At 36.4% G+C, this 18924-nt stretch overlaps 1 protein-coding gene and 1 pseudogene across 1 annotated transcript; one reads left to right on the forward strand and one right to left on the reverse strand.

Moving 5' to 3' along the window:
- Positions 1–3979: 3979 nt before the first annotated feature.
- LOC130849754 (cardiolipin synthase (CMP-forming)-like) lies at positions 3980–5369 on the forward strand (annotated as a pseudogene).
- An 11796-nt stretch (positions 5370–17165) lies between these two features.
- On the reverse strand, positions 17166–17631 carry LOC130849755 (H/ACA ribonucleoprotein complex subunit 3-like). Its single transcript, XM_057728904.1, has one exon. The coding sequence runs from the start codon at positions 17595–17597 to the stop codon at positions 17403–17405; it is 195 nt and encodes a 64-aa protein (XP_057584887.1). The 5' UTR covers positions 17598–17631; the 3' UTR covers positions 17166–17402.
- Between the last annotated feature and the right edge of the window lie 1293 nt (positions 17632–18924).

Raw genomic sequence — 18924 nt, forward strand, 5'->3', positions numbered from 1 at the left:
ATTGATAAAAGGAAGAGTACGTGTATTAAAATTTACATTATTTTAAATTTCAATATTTTAATTTTACCCAAAGGAGAATGTATTATATTTAATTTTTCTGGCTTTAAAGAAGTTAACTTATCAATATTTTAATATGCCCTTCTTAGTTTGTCTTCTTTTCAAATGAGACTATTACCATTTTTGACATTTTCTCATGACCCAGTGATGAACACAAAATTTTTAATTTAATTCCGCTTACTAAAATGTTCTTTGCTAGACCTATGTTTGAATCAATTTATTTTTTAAAATAAATAATCGACATATTCCTAATTTGTCATAAGATTGTAGTAAGTAAAATTTATGACTCAGGTTTACAAGATCAAAATATGATGCTGATTTTTAAAATAAATTATTGCATGCTGTTTTAAACCATCAAAGATATCTATAAGACTTAAGGCATCAGAATATTTAAGAACCAAGATAGTGGCTGCTTTTTCTAAATCAGATGCATTCATGGAAAATAGATTTTCTCTGGTTCCAAATAGAAGATCTCAGGCACTTAATTTAATTTTATATATCTCCATTGTGAAGGTGACATTTAGATATTTCTAATCTCCTTCCTTTTTTATGTGCTTCTTTCCTATAATTGATACTTCCATTCCTTATTTAGCATGTTCATTGTTTGATTTTCTCTTCTAAGATTTAGAAATTATATTTATATGTCTTAAAGTTTTACATTCCTTTAACATATTTTCTACCTCACTTTATCTCATTTGTTGCAAGCCAGGGGAGAGATCTTTTAATAAGCATGCATCTTTGCATATTGTCAGGATTTTTCATTGGAGATTTTTTTTTAGTCATTTCCACTTGCTTCAAAATATCATCCCACTGTGATCAATTTCATAAAATTTTCCAATCTTTATATTTATAAGGGATGTTGGTCTCGAGTTTTCTTTACTTGTAGTGTCTTTATCTGGCTTGATATCAGGATAATGCTGGCCTCATAGAATGAGTTTAGAAGTGTTCCCTCCTCTTAAATTTTTTGGACCAGTTTGAGGATTGACATTATTTCTTAAATGTTTGGTAGAATTTCCCAGTGAAGCTGTTTGCTCCTGGGGTTTCCTGTACAACTAGAGTTTTTAGAAACTTTCTTTATATTAGTGTATAGAGTACAGCGCAGTGTGGTAAAGACATTCATTCATTGAAATAACAGATATACAGCCACCATTCTTAGAAACATCTTTTATACTAGTGCCTTTGCAGACTACATTAAATGCAGCATCTGTGGTGAACCCATTCTTTCACTGACATAATATTACCTTAGTTGTAAGATATTCTATCACTCTTAGAAAAATCTTTTACACCTGTAACAAAGTGTTATGTACATAGTGTATTCCATGCATCACAGTATGGTGAACACATTCTTTTAAAAATGTAACCCTTTAGTTATCTAAATGTAAAACAAGCATTCCTAGAAACATGATTTATACAGTATGCTTTTATAACAAGTATTAAATGCAACAAAATATAATGAATATATTCATTCACTGTAATAACTCTGTAGTTTTCATATATTGGGTTGGCCAAAAATTTCCTTTGGTTTTTAAGTAAAAATAAAAGACACAGTTTTCATTTTCATCAAGAAATTTATTGAACACATATTCTCATTTTTGTTCCACTACCTTTTGCCATTTTCCAGAAAACTTCATAATTCCATCTTCCCAAAACTTTTTATCTTTTTGAGCAAAGAACTGTTCCAGGTGCATTTTACAGTATTCCAGGAAATTGATATTTTTTCCATTAAGAGAATTTTATAAAGACTGAAATAAATGGAAATCTGAAGATGCAATGTCTGGTAGGTATGGCAGGTGAATCAGAACTTCCCAGCCAAGCTGTAACAGTTTTTGCCTGGTCATCAAAGAAACATGTGGTCTTGCATTATCTTGATGGAAGATTACGCATTTTCTGTTGATTAATTGTGGACACTTTTCATCAAGTGCTGTTTTCAGTTGATCTAACTGGGAACGGTACTTGTTGGAATTAATCATTTGGTTTTCCTGAAGGAGCTCATAATAGAGGACTCCCTTCCAATCCCACCATATACAAAACATCACCTTCTTTGGATGAAGACCAGCCTTTGGTGTTGTTGGTGGTGGTTCTTTTTGCTTGCTCCTTGATGTCTTCCATTCCACATTATTGTATAGTATACACTTTTCATCACCCATCACAATTTGTTTTAAAAATGGAACATTTTCATTATGTTTTTGTTTTGTTTTTTTAATTAGTTAGTTAATTAATTAATGTATTTATTGACTAGCTGTGTTGGATCTTCGTTGCTGCACATGGGCTTTCTCTAGTTGTGGCGACTCTTCATTGCGGTGTGTGGGCTTCTCATTGTGGTGGCTTCTCTTGTGGGGCACGGCCTCTAGGTGCATGGACTTCAGTAGTTGTGGCTTGTGGGCCCTAGAGTGCAGGCTCCATAGTTGTGGTACACGGGCTTAGTTGCTCCATGGCATCAGGATGTTCCCAGACCAGGGATCAAACCCATGTCCCCTGCATTAGCAGGTGGATTCTTAACCACTGCACCATGAGGGAAGTCCCTTTTTAAAAAAATTTAAATACCTATTTATTTGGTTGCATTGGGTCTCAGTTGCATCAGGCAGGCTCCTTAGTTGCAGCTCAAAGGCGCCTTAGTTTTGGCTCACCAGTCACTGCATTTAAGTAGAGAATCACATGTGGAAATATGGTCAAGAAGGGTTTTTTTTTCACTTATGTGGAACCCAAACATAAAAGCAATTAACATAACCAAGCTGGTGCAAATTATTTTCAATGCTTGATTTGGATATTTTGTATATCCAAATTGTTTCAGCTACCTCTTGTATGGTATAACATTGATTGTTTCTGATTAATGTCTCAATTTGATTGCTATCAACTTCAACTGGTCTACCAGACTGTGGAGCATTTTCCAGCAAGAGACTTCCAGCACAAAACTTCACAAACCACTTTGACACATTTGACCAGTCACAGCACCTTCTCCACACGCTGTACAAATCTTTCTTTGCATTTCAGTTGTGTTTTTACTTTTCTTGAAATAATATAACATAATATGCCAAAAAGTTTTTTTCTTTTTTCTTCAATATTAAATGGCTACACAGGAATTCATCAATTTTGATTTTTTTTAAATGCATGCTGATATGACAGCTATCACAATACAATCTAACAATATTGTTTTGAATGGGGTTAAAGATAACTAAGTGTTACTAGAGCCATCTTACAGAAAATACAGAATGAAATTTTTGGCTAACCCAATATATGAATACTGCTTTTAGAAACATCTTGTTTACATGTTGTTTTATGAAACATTTTAAATATAGTGTAGTGTGTTGAACACATTATCTCAATGAAATAGTACCACCCAAAGGCAATGAAATTCTACCACTCTTAGAAGCATCTTGACATTGCATAGTGTTTTCCATGCATCACAGTGTGGTGAACACACTCTTTCGAGGAAAAAACATTGTATATTCACATATGTCATTCTTAGAAACACCTTTTATACATGTGCCTTTCTGGAATGCTTCCAATTTATTACTGTGTCATGAACACACTAATTTGGTCTGGTGGTTAGACTCTGCTCTTTCACTGCCTGGGCCTGGGTTTGATCCTTGATTGGGAAACAAGCTGCATGGCATGCAGCCAAAAAAAAAAATTAAAATTAAAATTCATTTAATGTTACAGATTTAGAGAAGGAGTTAGAAATTTAGAGAGGGGGTAGGGAGGGAGGGTGATTACAGTTAATATAAAAAAAATAACACTTGACATATACCTCTAGAACATGTACTTCTATGATTATTACAAATGTCTGGCCTCAGAGATTGCTGGAGCTTGATGGTGAATTGGCTCCCCAGTGCCCCAGGTTGCTGAGCTCTTGCCACCTGTGTCCTCACAGCATGGCCACAGGGCATGGCCACCTGTGTCCCCACAGCATGACCACAGGGTCATGCTGGCCTTGCAGGTGGCATGCAATTCCTGGGGGGGCCCTGGGCATCGCAGCATGGATCCTGGGAGTGAGGCCTGGCAAGGGACGCACCCACGGGGGGCCCTGCTGCCGCCTGCGCTGGCTGCCTGGTGGAGTGCAGCTGGCTCCGCCTGGCCACACTCATCCTGCAGCTGCAGTGGTCTGGGCAGGCTAATAGGCCCACTGCTCCAGCACAGGGAGGGCAGTCCAGGTCCCGCAGCAGGAGATAACACTGCTAGCAATGCCCATGCGGCTGGTGGGGCCCAGTGAGCACCACCAGCCTCTATGAAAACCCATGGATAATCCCAAATATATTGTCAATGACAAGACCTGGCTTGGCCCCAGTTTGGGGCTATTTGATTATTGATGAAGATTTTAATATTGCACTAGGAATTTTTGCTCTGTGTGGGCTAGCTGATTTGTTGTATGGATTTATTGCTCAAAACTGGGCCAATGAAAATTCAGCTTTGGGAAGTACTCTTGATTCACTTGCTGATAAAATACTTATCAGTATCGTATACAATAGCTTTGAGACAGGCTAGGACCTGGGACACTTTGCCACATTGCTGCAATGCTTATACATGGACACACCTCTCCTCAAGCAACAAAATACAAAGAAACTGTGTGGGACTAAAAATAACTGCATGCATGTGCAGTTGGGGCAAATTCTGCACCCAAAAGATGCAAGGAGACCAAAAAAACCCAACTGCCACTTTTGAAAAGCCTGGAGCAAAAACAGGGTGCAGATGCCCCTGAACACAACATCACCTAAGGGATGGGCAAAAGAAAAGCCACGCTCTGGCCTGATCTCTGGACAACCCCCTACCCTCACCCCAAATAAGGAACAAGCTTGCCCGCCTTGGGGAGCGAGCAAGCAAGGGAGCCTGATGTTTGTTCTTGCTCCCTTCTGCTAGAGCAGGGGCCCCAATAAAGCCTTACCTGAATTTCTTGTCTGGCCTGTAGTCAATTTCTATCGATTGGGGAAGGCCAAGAACCCTGGTCAGTAACAGCTTGACCTATGCAGATCTTATTCCAGTTCCACTTACTTATATGATAATTTCAAGAGATGCAATGTTGATTGCTACTGGTTTTTTATGTCAGATATCAAACTCTTCCAACACCACGAACACTTTCTAAATATTTCAATCCTGATTATGCCACTGCTAGGTTAAAACCAAACTTCATCAGCAAGCTAAACACAACAGTCCAGTTAATCTTGGTGGCAACTTCTTTGGCAGCTCCGGTTTTCAGTTATGCTGACAGCCTTTATCTTCAGATGCTGTGGTGTTTTACAGCTTTCACCACAGCTGCATCAGCTTGCAGTTATTATCACTATGGTCAGAAAACTGTTCAGGTGATAAAAGGCAGATGAAAGTCATCCATCATTGTTAGCAAGGAAGCAAAATACATCTTTGGCTGCAGGGCCGGTGGAAATCTACAAGGGTTTGCTTATTTTGGTGTTCAGCTTGAAGAATTACTTCAGAACAAACCATGTCAGCATAATTTAAGTAACGTGCATTGAAAATAAGCTTGATCATGGGCATATGCAGAATTTCCAATGTATTTTTTAATACAAATAAAACATAATTTAGAATTTTTATCTTAGTTTTCTTGATTAACTTATATGTTAGCAATTATTCCCATTATTGTCATTCTTTAATACATTAAAAGTAGTCCAGAACATGGAAACTGAAGAGTTGCCACTCCTCTTTAATAGATTTTAGACTGCTCACAAAGCACTAGGGAATTTCTTGGGTTTAAATATACATCCTATACAACTCAGCTGCACAGTTTTATGTTTGACTTTTAGATCTGTATACACACTAATGGTACATGTGGTTAGTATTTGATAGTTTAGGATAATGACCATAAAGTTTGTTTAGTTGTGGATGAATTAAACTTGTAAAGAGGTTTAAAATGCAGTAAGTTTTGAAAATAATAAATAAGATCAAATAGAAGGTATTGAAGTAATGTTCAGAAGTCTCCCAACCTTTCAGATGCCTAATAGTTTATGCATCAGGATAATAAGTGACAAAGGTAGTTAGAAAATAAAATTATGTCTGTTACCCTAGCCATCCAAGAGGCAGTGAGTTACATAATGCCTTCCCACTGTACCTCGAATAATGTTTGTATGATATTGGGACCTATACTCATATGTTATGTAAATAATATGAAACTGTATATTTTTCAAGGTTTTTTTAAAACTTTGTGGAATCTTTTGTTAAGGTGTTAAAGTATTAAAAGAGCTGTATTCTATGCACCAATGTGTGCTGAACACATTCTCTCAATGAAATAACACTGTACTTATTAATATACACAAATATTATTCTTAGAAACATTTTATAAATGTTTCTTTACAAAATATTTAAAATACATCCAGTGTGGTGAATGAATTTATTTTTTTCAGTGGAATGACACTGTCTTTATTCACATATACAACTAGCATTCTTAGAAACATATTTCTATATATGTGCCTATACAGAGAGTAGTAAATGCAACACATGTGATTAACACATACTTTCACCAAAATAATACCACCTGGATAGAGTGAAATTCTAACATGCCTAGAAACATTTATTACACATGTAATATTAAAGAGTGCAAGACATCCAACAACATGGTGAAAGCTTCTTTCCATGAAATAACATGATTCTTATTAGCATACACAACTAGCATTCTTAAAAACCTCTCTGAAGGATTTCCCTCATGGCACAGTGGTTGAGAATCTGCCTGCCGATACAGGGGACATGGGTTCTGGCCCTTGGCCAGGAAGATCCCACACGCCGTGGAGCAATTAAGCCCATGCACCACAACTACTGATCCTGTGCTCTAGAACCCATGAGCCACAACTACTTCATCTGAGTGCCACAACTACTGAATCCCACATGCCTAGACCCTGTGCTCCACAACAAGAGAAGCCACCACAATGAGAAGCCTGTGCACTACAACAAAATGTAGCCCCTGTTCACCACAATTAGAGGAAGCCCACACATAGAGGAAGCCTGCACACAGCAACGAAGACCCAACACAGCCAATAAAAAAAATCAATTAATTTAAGTAAATAAAGAGTCACACAATAATTACTAGGGTACAGAGTTTTTCAAGTGAAACACATTTTATGGACATTTTTAATGTTCAAACTTGTAGATCCATTTTTTAAAAATTGATTAGTTATTCCATGATTTACCTGCTCATTCCCCTATTAGCAGACTTTAAATTGTTTTTTTTAGTGTTTAATTGTTATAAAATACAGAAAATAGGAGAGAGCAGCCAAGATAGAGTAGAAAGACCCTCAACTTATCTCCTCTCACAAGAACACCAAAATCACAGTGATTTGCAGAACAATGATTGATGAAAAAGACTGGAACCTAGCCAGAAAAGATCTACAACTAAAGACATAGAGCAGGAACCACAACAAGGAGGGTAGGAGGGCCAGACTCATGATATAGTCAAGTCCCATACTCCTAGGTGAGCAACCTACAAACTGGAGAATTACATTGTAGAGGTTCTCCCACAGGAGTGACAGGTCTGGGCCCCATATTGGGCTCCCCAGCCCAGGGATCCTGCACTGGGAAGAGGAGCTCTCACAGCATTTGGCTTTGAATTACCAGTGGGGCTTAATATTAGAAATCCCAGAGACTTGGGGAAAAGGAAACTTTATTCTTAAAGGGCTCACACAAAATCTCACATGCTTTATAACCCACAGCAGAAACAGAAAATTGATAGGAGCCTGGTTCGGAGCTACCTCCTACGCTTGCAGAGTCTCCCAGAGAAGCAGGAGGCAACTGCAGCTCAGCATAGGGACATAGACACTGACAGCAGCCATTCTTGGGAGCTCCTTCTACCATGTGGAAACTTGTGCTGGCAGGCTCCATTATGGAATACTTCCTCTAGATTTTCAGCCCCAGAACCCAGCACTGCCATGACCAATAGCCTATAGGAACCAGTGCTGAGATGCCTCAGAGGAAGAAACTAACTGGATGGAGACACAGCCTCAACCATCAGCAGACAGGCTGCCTTAAGACTCCCTGAGCCTGAAGCTGCTTCTGGATATGGCCCTGGCCACCAGAGGGCCCAGGACACAGCTCCACTGACCAATGGTAGGAACCACCCCAGAATTCCCTAGGCCCTGGTCCTGCCATCTGGGGGCCCTGTTCTAGCCTATGGACAGGCGTCAACCACTAGGGGGCAGATACAAGAACCAAGAAAGCCACAATCATACAGCCTGTGAACTCAGCTGGTGCACAAGCATGCCAGACCCTGCCCCTGGGACCAGCTGAGCCCAGGCACTGTCCACAAGCAGGATAACACAAGCTTAAGGACACCCCAGACCCTATACACAACTCTGTCAGGAACTGACACAGCAGTAATCTGATACCAGCTCAAGGCCCACTGGGCCCTGAAACCAGACTCCAGGACCAGTTCTGCCTGACAGTAGTACATCAATAACTCCAGGACTTGGCTTCATCCACCAATGGGTGGGCAACAGCCCAGAATTGTCCAAACCCTGACTCCACCTACCAGTGAGTCAGTACTAGCCCCAGAGCCACCTGGGATCTGTAGTCACCCAACTCCTGACCCTTCTATGCCAACCAACAGGTGACAACATCTGCAAAAGGCAGGGCCTGGGGCCAAGCAGACCAGGAGCCAACCAAGCCTACCAGACAGTCCACATACTCAGCCCACCACAAGAAAAGGACCCATGCAGCCCTCATGGCATAAGCCCTAGAGCACATAGCTTGGGTAATGAGAGGGAGTGCACTGCTGGGATGAATAGGACATCTCCTACAGAATGTCACTTCTCTAAGGTTGGGAAAAATAACTAACCTACCAGATACATAAAAATACAGACAGCAACTTGGGCAAAATGAGCTGGAAGAGGAATATGTTCCAGGTGAAAAACAAGATAAAACACCAGAAGAAGAACTAAGAGAAGTGGAGATAGGCAGCCTACTTGAGAAAGAGTTCAGGGTAGTGATCATAAAGATGATCAGAGAACATGGTAGAAGAGTGGATGCAAAGAGTAAGAAGTTAGAGGTTTTTTTTTAACAAAGTTAGAAATTTTAAAGAATAATCAAACAGAGATGGAGAATACAGTAACTGAAATGAAAACTAAACTAGAAGGAATCAACAGTAGACTAAATGATACAGAGGAACAAATCAGTGAGGTAGATGACAGATTACTAGAAATCACTGATACTGAAAATAAAAAAGGATAAAGAATGAAAAGGATGAGGACAGTTTAAAAGACCTTTGGGACAACATCACATGCACTAATATTCATACTATAGGGGTCCCAGAAAGAGAAGAAAGAGAAAAGGGGGCATATTTGAAGTTGTAATAGCTGAAAACTTCCTAGCTGAGAAAGGAAACAGTTATCCAAGTCTAAGAAGTACAGACTCCCATGTAAGATTAACTCAAAGTGGAACACACCAAGGTACATTGTAATTAAATGGCAAAAATTAAAGATAGAGAATATTAAAAACAGCAAGGGAAAAGCAATAAATAACACACAAGTGAATTCCCACAAGGCTATCAGCTGACTTTTCAGCAGAAACTCTGCAGGCTAGAAGGGTGTGGCATGATATATTTGAAATGATAAAAGGAAAAAACCTACAAACAAGGATACTGTACACAGCATGGGTCTCATTCAGACTGGATGGAGAGACAAAGGTATAGCAGACAAACAAAAGCTAAAAGAGTTCAGCAGCACCAAACCAGCTTTACAAGAAATGTTAAAGGAACTTCTCTAAGTGAAAAAGAAAAGGCTACAACTAGAAACATGAAGATTATGAAATAAAAAGCTCATTAGTAAAGGCAAACATACACTAAAAGTAGGAAATAATACATGCATAAAGCTAGTAGGAAAGTTAAAAGACAAGGGACAAACAAAATAATTAGATGTAAAATATGATATCAAAAACAGTAATCATTAGGGGAGGAGAGTACAAACACAAGGTGGTTAAAATGAATTTGAAAGTAAGACATCAGCAACTTAAAATAATCACATGTATATAAATGGATTGCTATATAAAAACCTCATGGTAACCACAAAACAAAAATCTAAAGTAGATATGTTCCCAAGTCCAAGCTTAGTCTGCTTGCTGCACAACAAGCCAATAAATTGGAGATGAGGTGTTGAGGCAAGGAATATGACTTTATTTTGAGAGCCAGCAGACTGAGAAGTTGGCAGACTAAAGTTTCAAAACTAACCATCTTATCTGGGTTTGGATGCCAGTTTCTTTTATAGAACAGAGAGGGAGAGGATATGAAGAAGTAAAAAGGCCATAAGATTTGCAAATTTCCCCTGGAATGGCTAGCCCTGGGGATGGGATATGTTAATTTCTTCTTTCTTGCAGCCATCCACAGGTGGACAGGGTCAGGATGTTTTCCTGAACAAAGGCACTTTGGTTTAACATTCAGGCAGAGGGGCAGGGTTTCCTGAGGCAGGCCATTGTGTATAGACAGTATCCTTTTAGTGAACAAAAGCAATGTGAAGCAAAGGTTAAAGTAAAAGAAACAGATCAAACATGTAGTGAGATTGGCTCTTCCCTGTTACAGATATACACACAAAAAAGAAAAAATAATCCAAACATAACACTAAAGATAGTCATAAAATCACAAGAGAAGAGAGCAAAAAAAAGAAGGAAAAAAAGAGACCTACATAAACAACCCAAAAGCAATTAACAAAATGGCAATAAGAACATACATATTAATAATTACTGTAAATATAAATCAACTAAATGTTCCACTCAAAACACATGAATACAAAATGGCTGAATGGATACAAAATTAAGACCTGTGTAAATGCTGCTTACAAGAGACTCATTTCAAATCTAACAACACACACAGCCTGAAAGTGAGAGAATGAAAAAGGTTATTCCATGCAAATGGAAATCAAAAGAAATCTGGGGTACAATACTTACACAAAATAAACTTTAAAATAAAGACTGTTACAAGAGACAAAGAAGGACCCTAAATAATGATAAAGGGATCAATTGAAGAAGAAGATACAACCATTGTAAATATATATGCATCCAACATAGGTGCAACTAAATGCATAAAGCAAATATTAACAGACTTATAGAGAGAAGTTGATAGTTACACAATAATAGTAGGAGAATTTAACACCCCATTTACATCAATCACCAGATCATACAGATAAAAAATCAATAAGGCAACAGTGGCCTTAAATGACACATTAAATCAGATGGACTTAATTGATTTATATAGAACATTCCATTCAAAAGCACCAGAATACACATTCTTTTCAAATCCACATGGAACATTCTCCAGGACAGATCATATGCTAGGCCACAAAACAAACCTCAATAAATTTAAGAACATTGAAATCATATCAACATCTTTTCTGATGATAATGCTATGAGGCTAGAAAATAAGAAAAAAGTTGCAAAAAAAAAAACAAGCTGGTGATGGCTAAACAATATGATACTAAACAACAAATGGATCATTGAAGAAGCAAAGAGAAAATAAAAATAACTAGAGCCAAGTGAAAACAAAAACACAACCTATGGGATGCAGCAAAAGCAGTTCTAAGAGGGAAGTTTAGAGTGATACAAGCTTACCTCAGGAAACAAGACAAATCTCAAACAACCTAACCTTACACCCAAAGTAACTAGAGCAAGAAGAATAAACAAAACCCAAAGTTAGTAGAAGTAAAGAAATCATAAATTTCAGGGCAAAAATAAATAAAATAGAGACTTAAAAAAAACCAATGGAAACAAAAAGCCAGTTCTTTGAAAAGATAAGCAAAATTGATAAACCTTTAGCCAGATGCATCAAGAAAAAAAGAGAGAGGACACAGTCACTAAAATCAGAAGTGAAAAAGGAGAAGTAACAACCAACACCACAGAAATACAAAAGATTGCAAAAGACTACAATAAACAACTATATGCCAATAAAAAGGAAAACCTAGAAGACATGGACAAATTCTTAGAAATGTACAATCTCCTAAGACTGAACCAGGAAGAAACAGAAAATATGAACAAATTGCCTGTAATAAAATTGATTCAGTAATTTTAAAACTCCCAACAAATAAAAGTTCAGGAACCAATTTCTTCACAGGTGATCTACCAAATATTTAAAGAGTTAACACCTACACTTCTCAAACTATTTCAAAATATTGCCAAGGAAATCATACAGCTGAACCCATTCCATGAGGCCAACATCTCCCTGATACCAAAACCAGGCAAAGATATCACCAAAAAAAGGAATCACAGGCCAATATCACTGATAAACGTAGATGCAAAACTCCTCAACAAAATATTAGCAAACCGAATCAAACAATACATTAAAAGGATGATACAACATGATCAAGTGGGATTTATCCCAGCATGCAAGGATTTTTCAATATCTGCAAATCATTCAATGTGATATACCACATTAATAAATTGAAGAATAAGAATCATATAATCATCTCAATAGATGCAGAAAAAGCTTTTGAGAAAAGTCAACATTGATTTATTATAAAAACTCTCCAGAAAGTGGGCCTAGGAGGAATATATCTCAACATAACAAAGGCCATATATGACAAACCCACAGCTAATATTATACTCAATGGTGAAAAGCTATAAACATTTCCTTTAAGATCAGGAGCAAGACAAAGACATCCTCTTTTGCCATTCTATTCAATATAGAATTGAATGTCCTAGCCACAGCAATCAGAGAAGAAAAAGAAATTAAATACAAATTGGAAAGGAAGAAGTAAAACTGTCAACTCATGCAGATGACATGCTAATATACATAGAAAATCCTAAAGACATCACCAGAAAACCACTAGAGCTCATGAATGGTTTTGGTAAACTTGCAGGATACAAAATTAATATACAGAAATCTGTTGCATCCCTATACACTAACAACTGACTATCAGGACTTCACTGGTGGTCCAGTGGTGAAGAATATGCCTTGCAATGCAGGGGACATGGGTTCAATCCCTGGTCGGGGAACTAAGATCCTACATACCACAGGACAACTAAGCCCATGCGCCACAACTACTGAGCTCATGCACCTCAAATAAAGAGCCCACATGCCACAAACTACAGAGCCCATGCACTCTGGAGCCTTGTGTGCCACAACTAGAGAAGAGACAACCCACACACCACAATTACAGAGAAGCTCATGTGCCACAAGGAAAGATCCTGCATGCCTCAACCAAGACCTGATGCAGCCAAAGTAAATAAGCAAACAAACATACATACAGACAATCAGAAAGTGAAATTAAGGAAACAATCCAACTTACCACTGCATCAAAATTAATAAAATATCTAGGAATAAACATACCTAAGGAGGTAAAATACCTGAACTCAGATAACTGTAAAACGCTGATGAAATATATTGAAGATAACACAAGCACATAGAAACATACGCTATATTCTAGGGTTGAAAGAATTAATGTTGTTTAAATGACCATAATAGCCAAGGCAATCAACAGATTCAATGAAATCTCTTTCAAAACACCAATGACTTTTTTCCCACAGAACTATAACAAATAATCCTAAAATTCACATGGAACCACATAATACTTGAAACAGCCAAAATGATCTTGAAAAAAAGAACAATGCTGGTAGTATGACCCTCCCAGACTTTGGTCTATACTATAAAGATACAGTAATCAAACCAGCTTGGTGCTGGCACAAAAACAGACACATAAATCAATGGAACAGAAAAAGAGGCAAGAATATAAAATGGAGAATAGACAGTCTTATCAAGTGGTGCTGGGAAAACTGGACAATTACATGTAAAGAATGAAATTAGAACGTTATATAACACCATATATGAAAAATAAACTCAAAATGGATTAAAGACCTAAATGTAAGACCTGAAACCATAAAACTCCTAAGAGAGAACATAGGCAGAACACTCTTTGACATAAATTGTAGCAATAATTTTTGCACACAGCTCCTAAGGCAAAAGCAAAAGTAAACAAATGAGACCTAATTAAAGTTAAAAGCTTTTGCACAAGAAATTGAACTACCATATGATCCAGCAATTCCACTCCTGGGTATATATCTGGAAAAAACAAAAACACTAAGTCAAGAAAAAATACATGCACTCCAATATTTATAGCTGCACTATTTACAATAGCCAAAGTACAGGAGCAATCTAAATACCCATTGATGGATGAATGGATAAAGATGTGGTATATGTAAACATGAGATGTTATTTAGTCATAAAAAATAATGAAATTCTGCCATTTGCTGCACCATAGATGGACCTAGAGAATATTATGCTTAGTGAAATGTCAAAGACAAATATTGTACTATATCACTTATATGTGAAATCTAAAAAAGTAATACAAATGAGTGTATATGCAAAACAGAAACAGACCTACAGATATAGAAACCAAAATAGTGATTACCAAAGGGGAGAGGAAAGGGGGAGGGTCCAATTAGGGGTATGGGATTAAGAGATACAAACTACTATGTACAAAACTTATGAGCAACAAGAATTTATTGTACAGCATGAGGAATTTTAGCCATTATCTTGTAACAACTTTTAATGGTCTATAATCTGAAAAAATGCTGAATCACTATGCTGTACGCCTGAAAGTAATATAATATTGTAAATCAACTATAATTCTATTTTAAAAAGACATTCCTTCACTAAAGTTACACTGTCCTTTGCAATTTTGTCCTTAGAAATAAGTTTTTTAAAACTCACTTGATTTTTTTATTGAAGCATAGTTGATTTACAACATTGCATTAATTTCAGGTGTATGGCAAAGTAATTCAGACATATTTATATATATACATTTTCAGATTCTTTCCCCTTATAGGTTATTACAAGATATTGACTATAGTTTCCTGTGCTATACTGTAGGTCCTTGTCAGTTTTCTGTTTTATATATAGCAGTGTGTATATGTTAATCCCAAACTCCTAATTTATCCCTCCCCTATTTCCCCTTTGGTTATCCATATGTTTGTTTTCTATGTCTGTGAGTCTATTTCTGTTTTGTAAATAAGTTTATTTGTATCATATTTTTTATATTTCACATATAAGCAATATCATATATTTGTCTTTATCTGACATACTTCACTTAGTGTGATAATCTCTAGGTCCATCCATGTTTCTGTAAATTACATTATTTCATTCTTTTTTTATGGCTTAATAATAGTCCATTCTGTCTATCTGTATATGTATACACAGTAATAGTCCATTCTGTATATATATATGAATGATGCTTCCATGTCTTGGTTATTGTAAATAGTGCTGCTATGAAAACTGGGGTGCATGTATGCATGTATCTTTTCTTTTTAGAAGTAAGTTTTAAGCATGGGTTGGGACAGAGTATATTATAAGTAGTACAGTGTATACAGCAGAACATTGTAACACAACATTGTAAAGCAACTATACTCCAATAAAAAAAGTAGCACAGTGTAGTGGACACATTCTTTTCCTGGAACATGTACAAAGGTTCTTTTGAGAGTCATGGACTTTTGTCATGTCTGGTTATATTATACATTATATATATTATATAATTATAACTATAGTTCTGTATATTCATTCATATATAATATAGATTTATATTATCCATATATTAGTAAATACAATATTCAATTAAAAAAACTTTCAGCCTACTGTGATACATGGCATACACTATTTAAAATCATATGTATAAAAGGCATTTATAAGAGTCATAGTCTCTTTCTGTTTTGTAAATAAGTTCATTTGTATCACTTTTTAGATTCCACATATAAGTGAAGAATCAGGTAAACATGACACCAACAAAGGAAACTAACAGAACTCCAATATCTCACCCTAAATAAAAGGAGATTACTAAACTGTTTGACAAAGAATTCAGAATTATCCTCTGAAAGACATTGAGGGACCTATGAAAACACACACAGCTACTTGAAATTAGAAACACAATACATAAGCAAAATTATAAGTTCAACAAATCAGTGGAAACAAACAACCCCCCCACAAAACTAGAAATTAAAAAGCAGAAAAATGGAATGATTGAATGGAAAAAAATTAATAGTGAACTTGAACAGCAGACTCACAGACTCTACCAAACAGAAAAAAAAGAATCTATGAACTCACACTGGTTGTTTGAAATTAACCAGTCAGTGGAGAAAATAGACAAAAATGAAAAAGAATGAAGAAAGCCTACAGGAATTAAGTGACACCAGCAAGAAAAGTAATTAATACATTACATGAGTCCTGGAAGAAGAAAAAGAGAAAGGGACAGAGAGACTATATAATGGCTGAAAACTTCCTGAACATGGAGAGAAAAATGGATATCTAGATCCATGAGGCCCAAAGAACCCCCAAATAGGTTGAAGTTGAAAAGGGCTATCCCAAGAGATGTTATAATTAAATTGTTAAAAGTCAAAGGCAAAGAGAGAATTTTGAAAGCAGCAAGAGAAAAAGAACTCATCATATACAAGGGGATCCTCCATAAGATCAGAAGGAGACTTCTCAGCATAAACTGCAGGCCAGGAGAGAGTGAAATGATACATTCAAAATACTGAAAGAAAAAATATTATACTTAGCAAAGCTGTCCTTCATAAACAAAAGAGAGATAAAGACTTTCCATGAAAAAAAAAAAAAAAAGCTGAGGCATTCCATCATGACTAGACCTGCCTTATCAGAAATGCAAAATGTTGTACTTCAAACTGAAATGAAAGGATGATAATTAACATCATAAAAACATGAATATAAAAAATCTCACTGGGAAATGTAAGTACCTAGTTAAAGTCAGATTGTCTAATATTGTCTGCTTGTGGTGTGTAAATAATTTACAACTCTAGATCAGAAGATAAAAAGTGAACATTAAAAGTAACTATAACTCCAATAATTTTGTATTGGATACACAATATGAAAAAGATGTACATTACATCAATAACCTGAAATGTGAGGTGGGGCATAAAAGTATAAAGTTTCTGTATGATATTAAATTTTCAGGTTAAAATAGAATTTTATATCTATAAGATATTTTAGGTAAGCCTACAGAGGAAAAGCTTGAAGTCCATAAGCAAAATATTATATGGAGTCAAGGCACCCCAACATAAAAGTAATCAAATCACCATAAAGAGCTGTCAAATCACAACAAGACATCAAAAGATGTATCAAAATCAGGAAGAAAGGGAAAAAGGACAAAATGGATTTATAAAAGATTCAGAAAACCATTTTTTTTTAAGAGCTTTCAAATCATTTTAATAACCTGGCAGTGATTCAAAGTATGAAAAGACTCAAACATCTTCCCTTTAAAGGGGATGCTACCACCACTGCCTCACAACAAGCATGATCAAAGGCAAGGAGGAGACTGGATTCAAGGAGCAAGGTCGTAGCAAGACTTCAAGGATCACAGACTGAAGAGCTTGGTTTCAGAAAGTCTCCTGAGGCTAGCAGGCAGCAGAAGACATGAAATTTTAAGAGATCCTCAGAGGACGGGGCGCGGTTGCTGGGTCATGAGCACCTTGAAGCGTTTCTTGATGGTGATTCGGTGTCGAGAGTATTTGTCGTCTGGAGAGAACCTAGCAGGGTGGGCCGAGGAGGTCTGCTGTCCCACAGGGTCAAGCTTCTTCAGCGTGTAGACCCGGTCTCCCTGCTCGTTGAGGTAGTACTGGAGGAACATGACCACACCGAAGCGTGAGCTACCAACGCCTTCTGCAGCTGCCTCTTACCAGAAAACCATTTTTAAATGGCAATAGTAGTCCTTATCTATCAATACTTACTTTAATTATAAATGGATTAAATTTTCTAATAAAAAGACAGAGAAAGACTGAATAGATAGAAAAACAATATCCAACAATATGCTGCCACCAAGAGATTCACTTTAGCTTTTACAATGCATGCAGGCTGAGAGCAAAGATATGTAAAAAGGTATCCCAAGTGAAAGGTAACCCAAAGATGATAGGGATAGCTATAACTTTATCATACAAAATAGGCTTTAAGCTAACAATGGTCACTAGTGACAAAGAATGTCATTATATAAAAATAAATATGCCAATGGAAGATGCCTTAGAGGACTGGGATGGGGAGGGTGGGGGGGACTCAAGGGAGGGTGGGGGGGAGTCAAGGGAGGGAGGGAATATGGGGATATGTGTATAAAAAGATGATTGAACTTGGTGTACCCCCCAAAAAAATAAATAAATAAATAAAAATTAAAAAAATAAAATAAATATGCCAATTCTTCAAGAGGAAATAATAAAAGTAAACACTTATGCACCCAACATCAGAGCACCTAAATAAATAAATCAATAGTAAAAGAAAATAAGAAATAAACAGCAAAATCATAATAGTTTCAGATATTATACCTCACTCTAAAAAATGGATATAACACCCAGACAGAGAATAAACTGTAAAAAAAATAAAAAAGTGAATTTGAACAACATTATAGCCCAAATGAACCTAATATACATATACAGAACAATTCATCCAAGGGCAGCAGAATACTAGTTTCTCCTCTAGTGCACATGAAACATTTTCTAGCATATATCATACATCATACCACAAAACAAGTCTCAATAAAAATTCAAAAAGATAAAAATTATATCAAGTATCTTTTTCTACCACAATGGTATGAAACTAGAAATCAATTACAGGAAGATTCGTAGAAATTTCATAATACATGGAAATTACAGGACACATTCCTGAACAAAAACTGGATCAAAGAAGAAACCAAAGGGAAATCAAATGTATCTTGAGACAAACAAAAATTGAAACAAAACATATCAAAATTTATGGGATGCAGCAAAAGTGGTTCTAAGAAGAAATTGTATAAACATATACATTGATAAAAAGAAAAATCTCAAATAAACAACATAAATTTACCCCTCAGGTAACCATAAAAAGAAGAACAAACTAGGCCCAAAGTTAGCAGAAAGTCAATTATAAATGGGCATAGGATTTAAATAGACATTTCCCCAGAGAATACATACAAATGGCCAACAGGTACATGA

Source organism: Hippopotamus amphibius, chromosome 3 (genome assembly GCF_030028045.1).
Source record: "Hippopotamus amphibius kiboko isolate mHipAmp2 chromosome 3, mHipAmp2.hap2, whole genome shotgun sequence".
NCBI lineage: Eukaryota > Metazoa > Chordata > Mammalia > Artiodactyla > Hippopotamidae > Hippopotamus > Hippopotamus amphibius.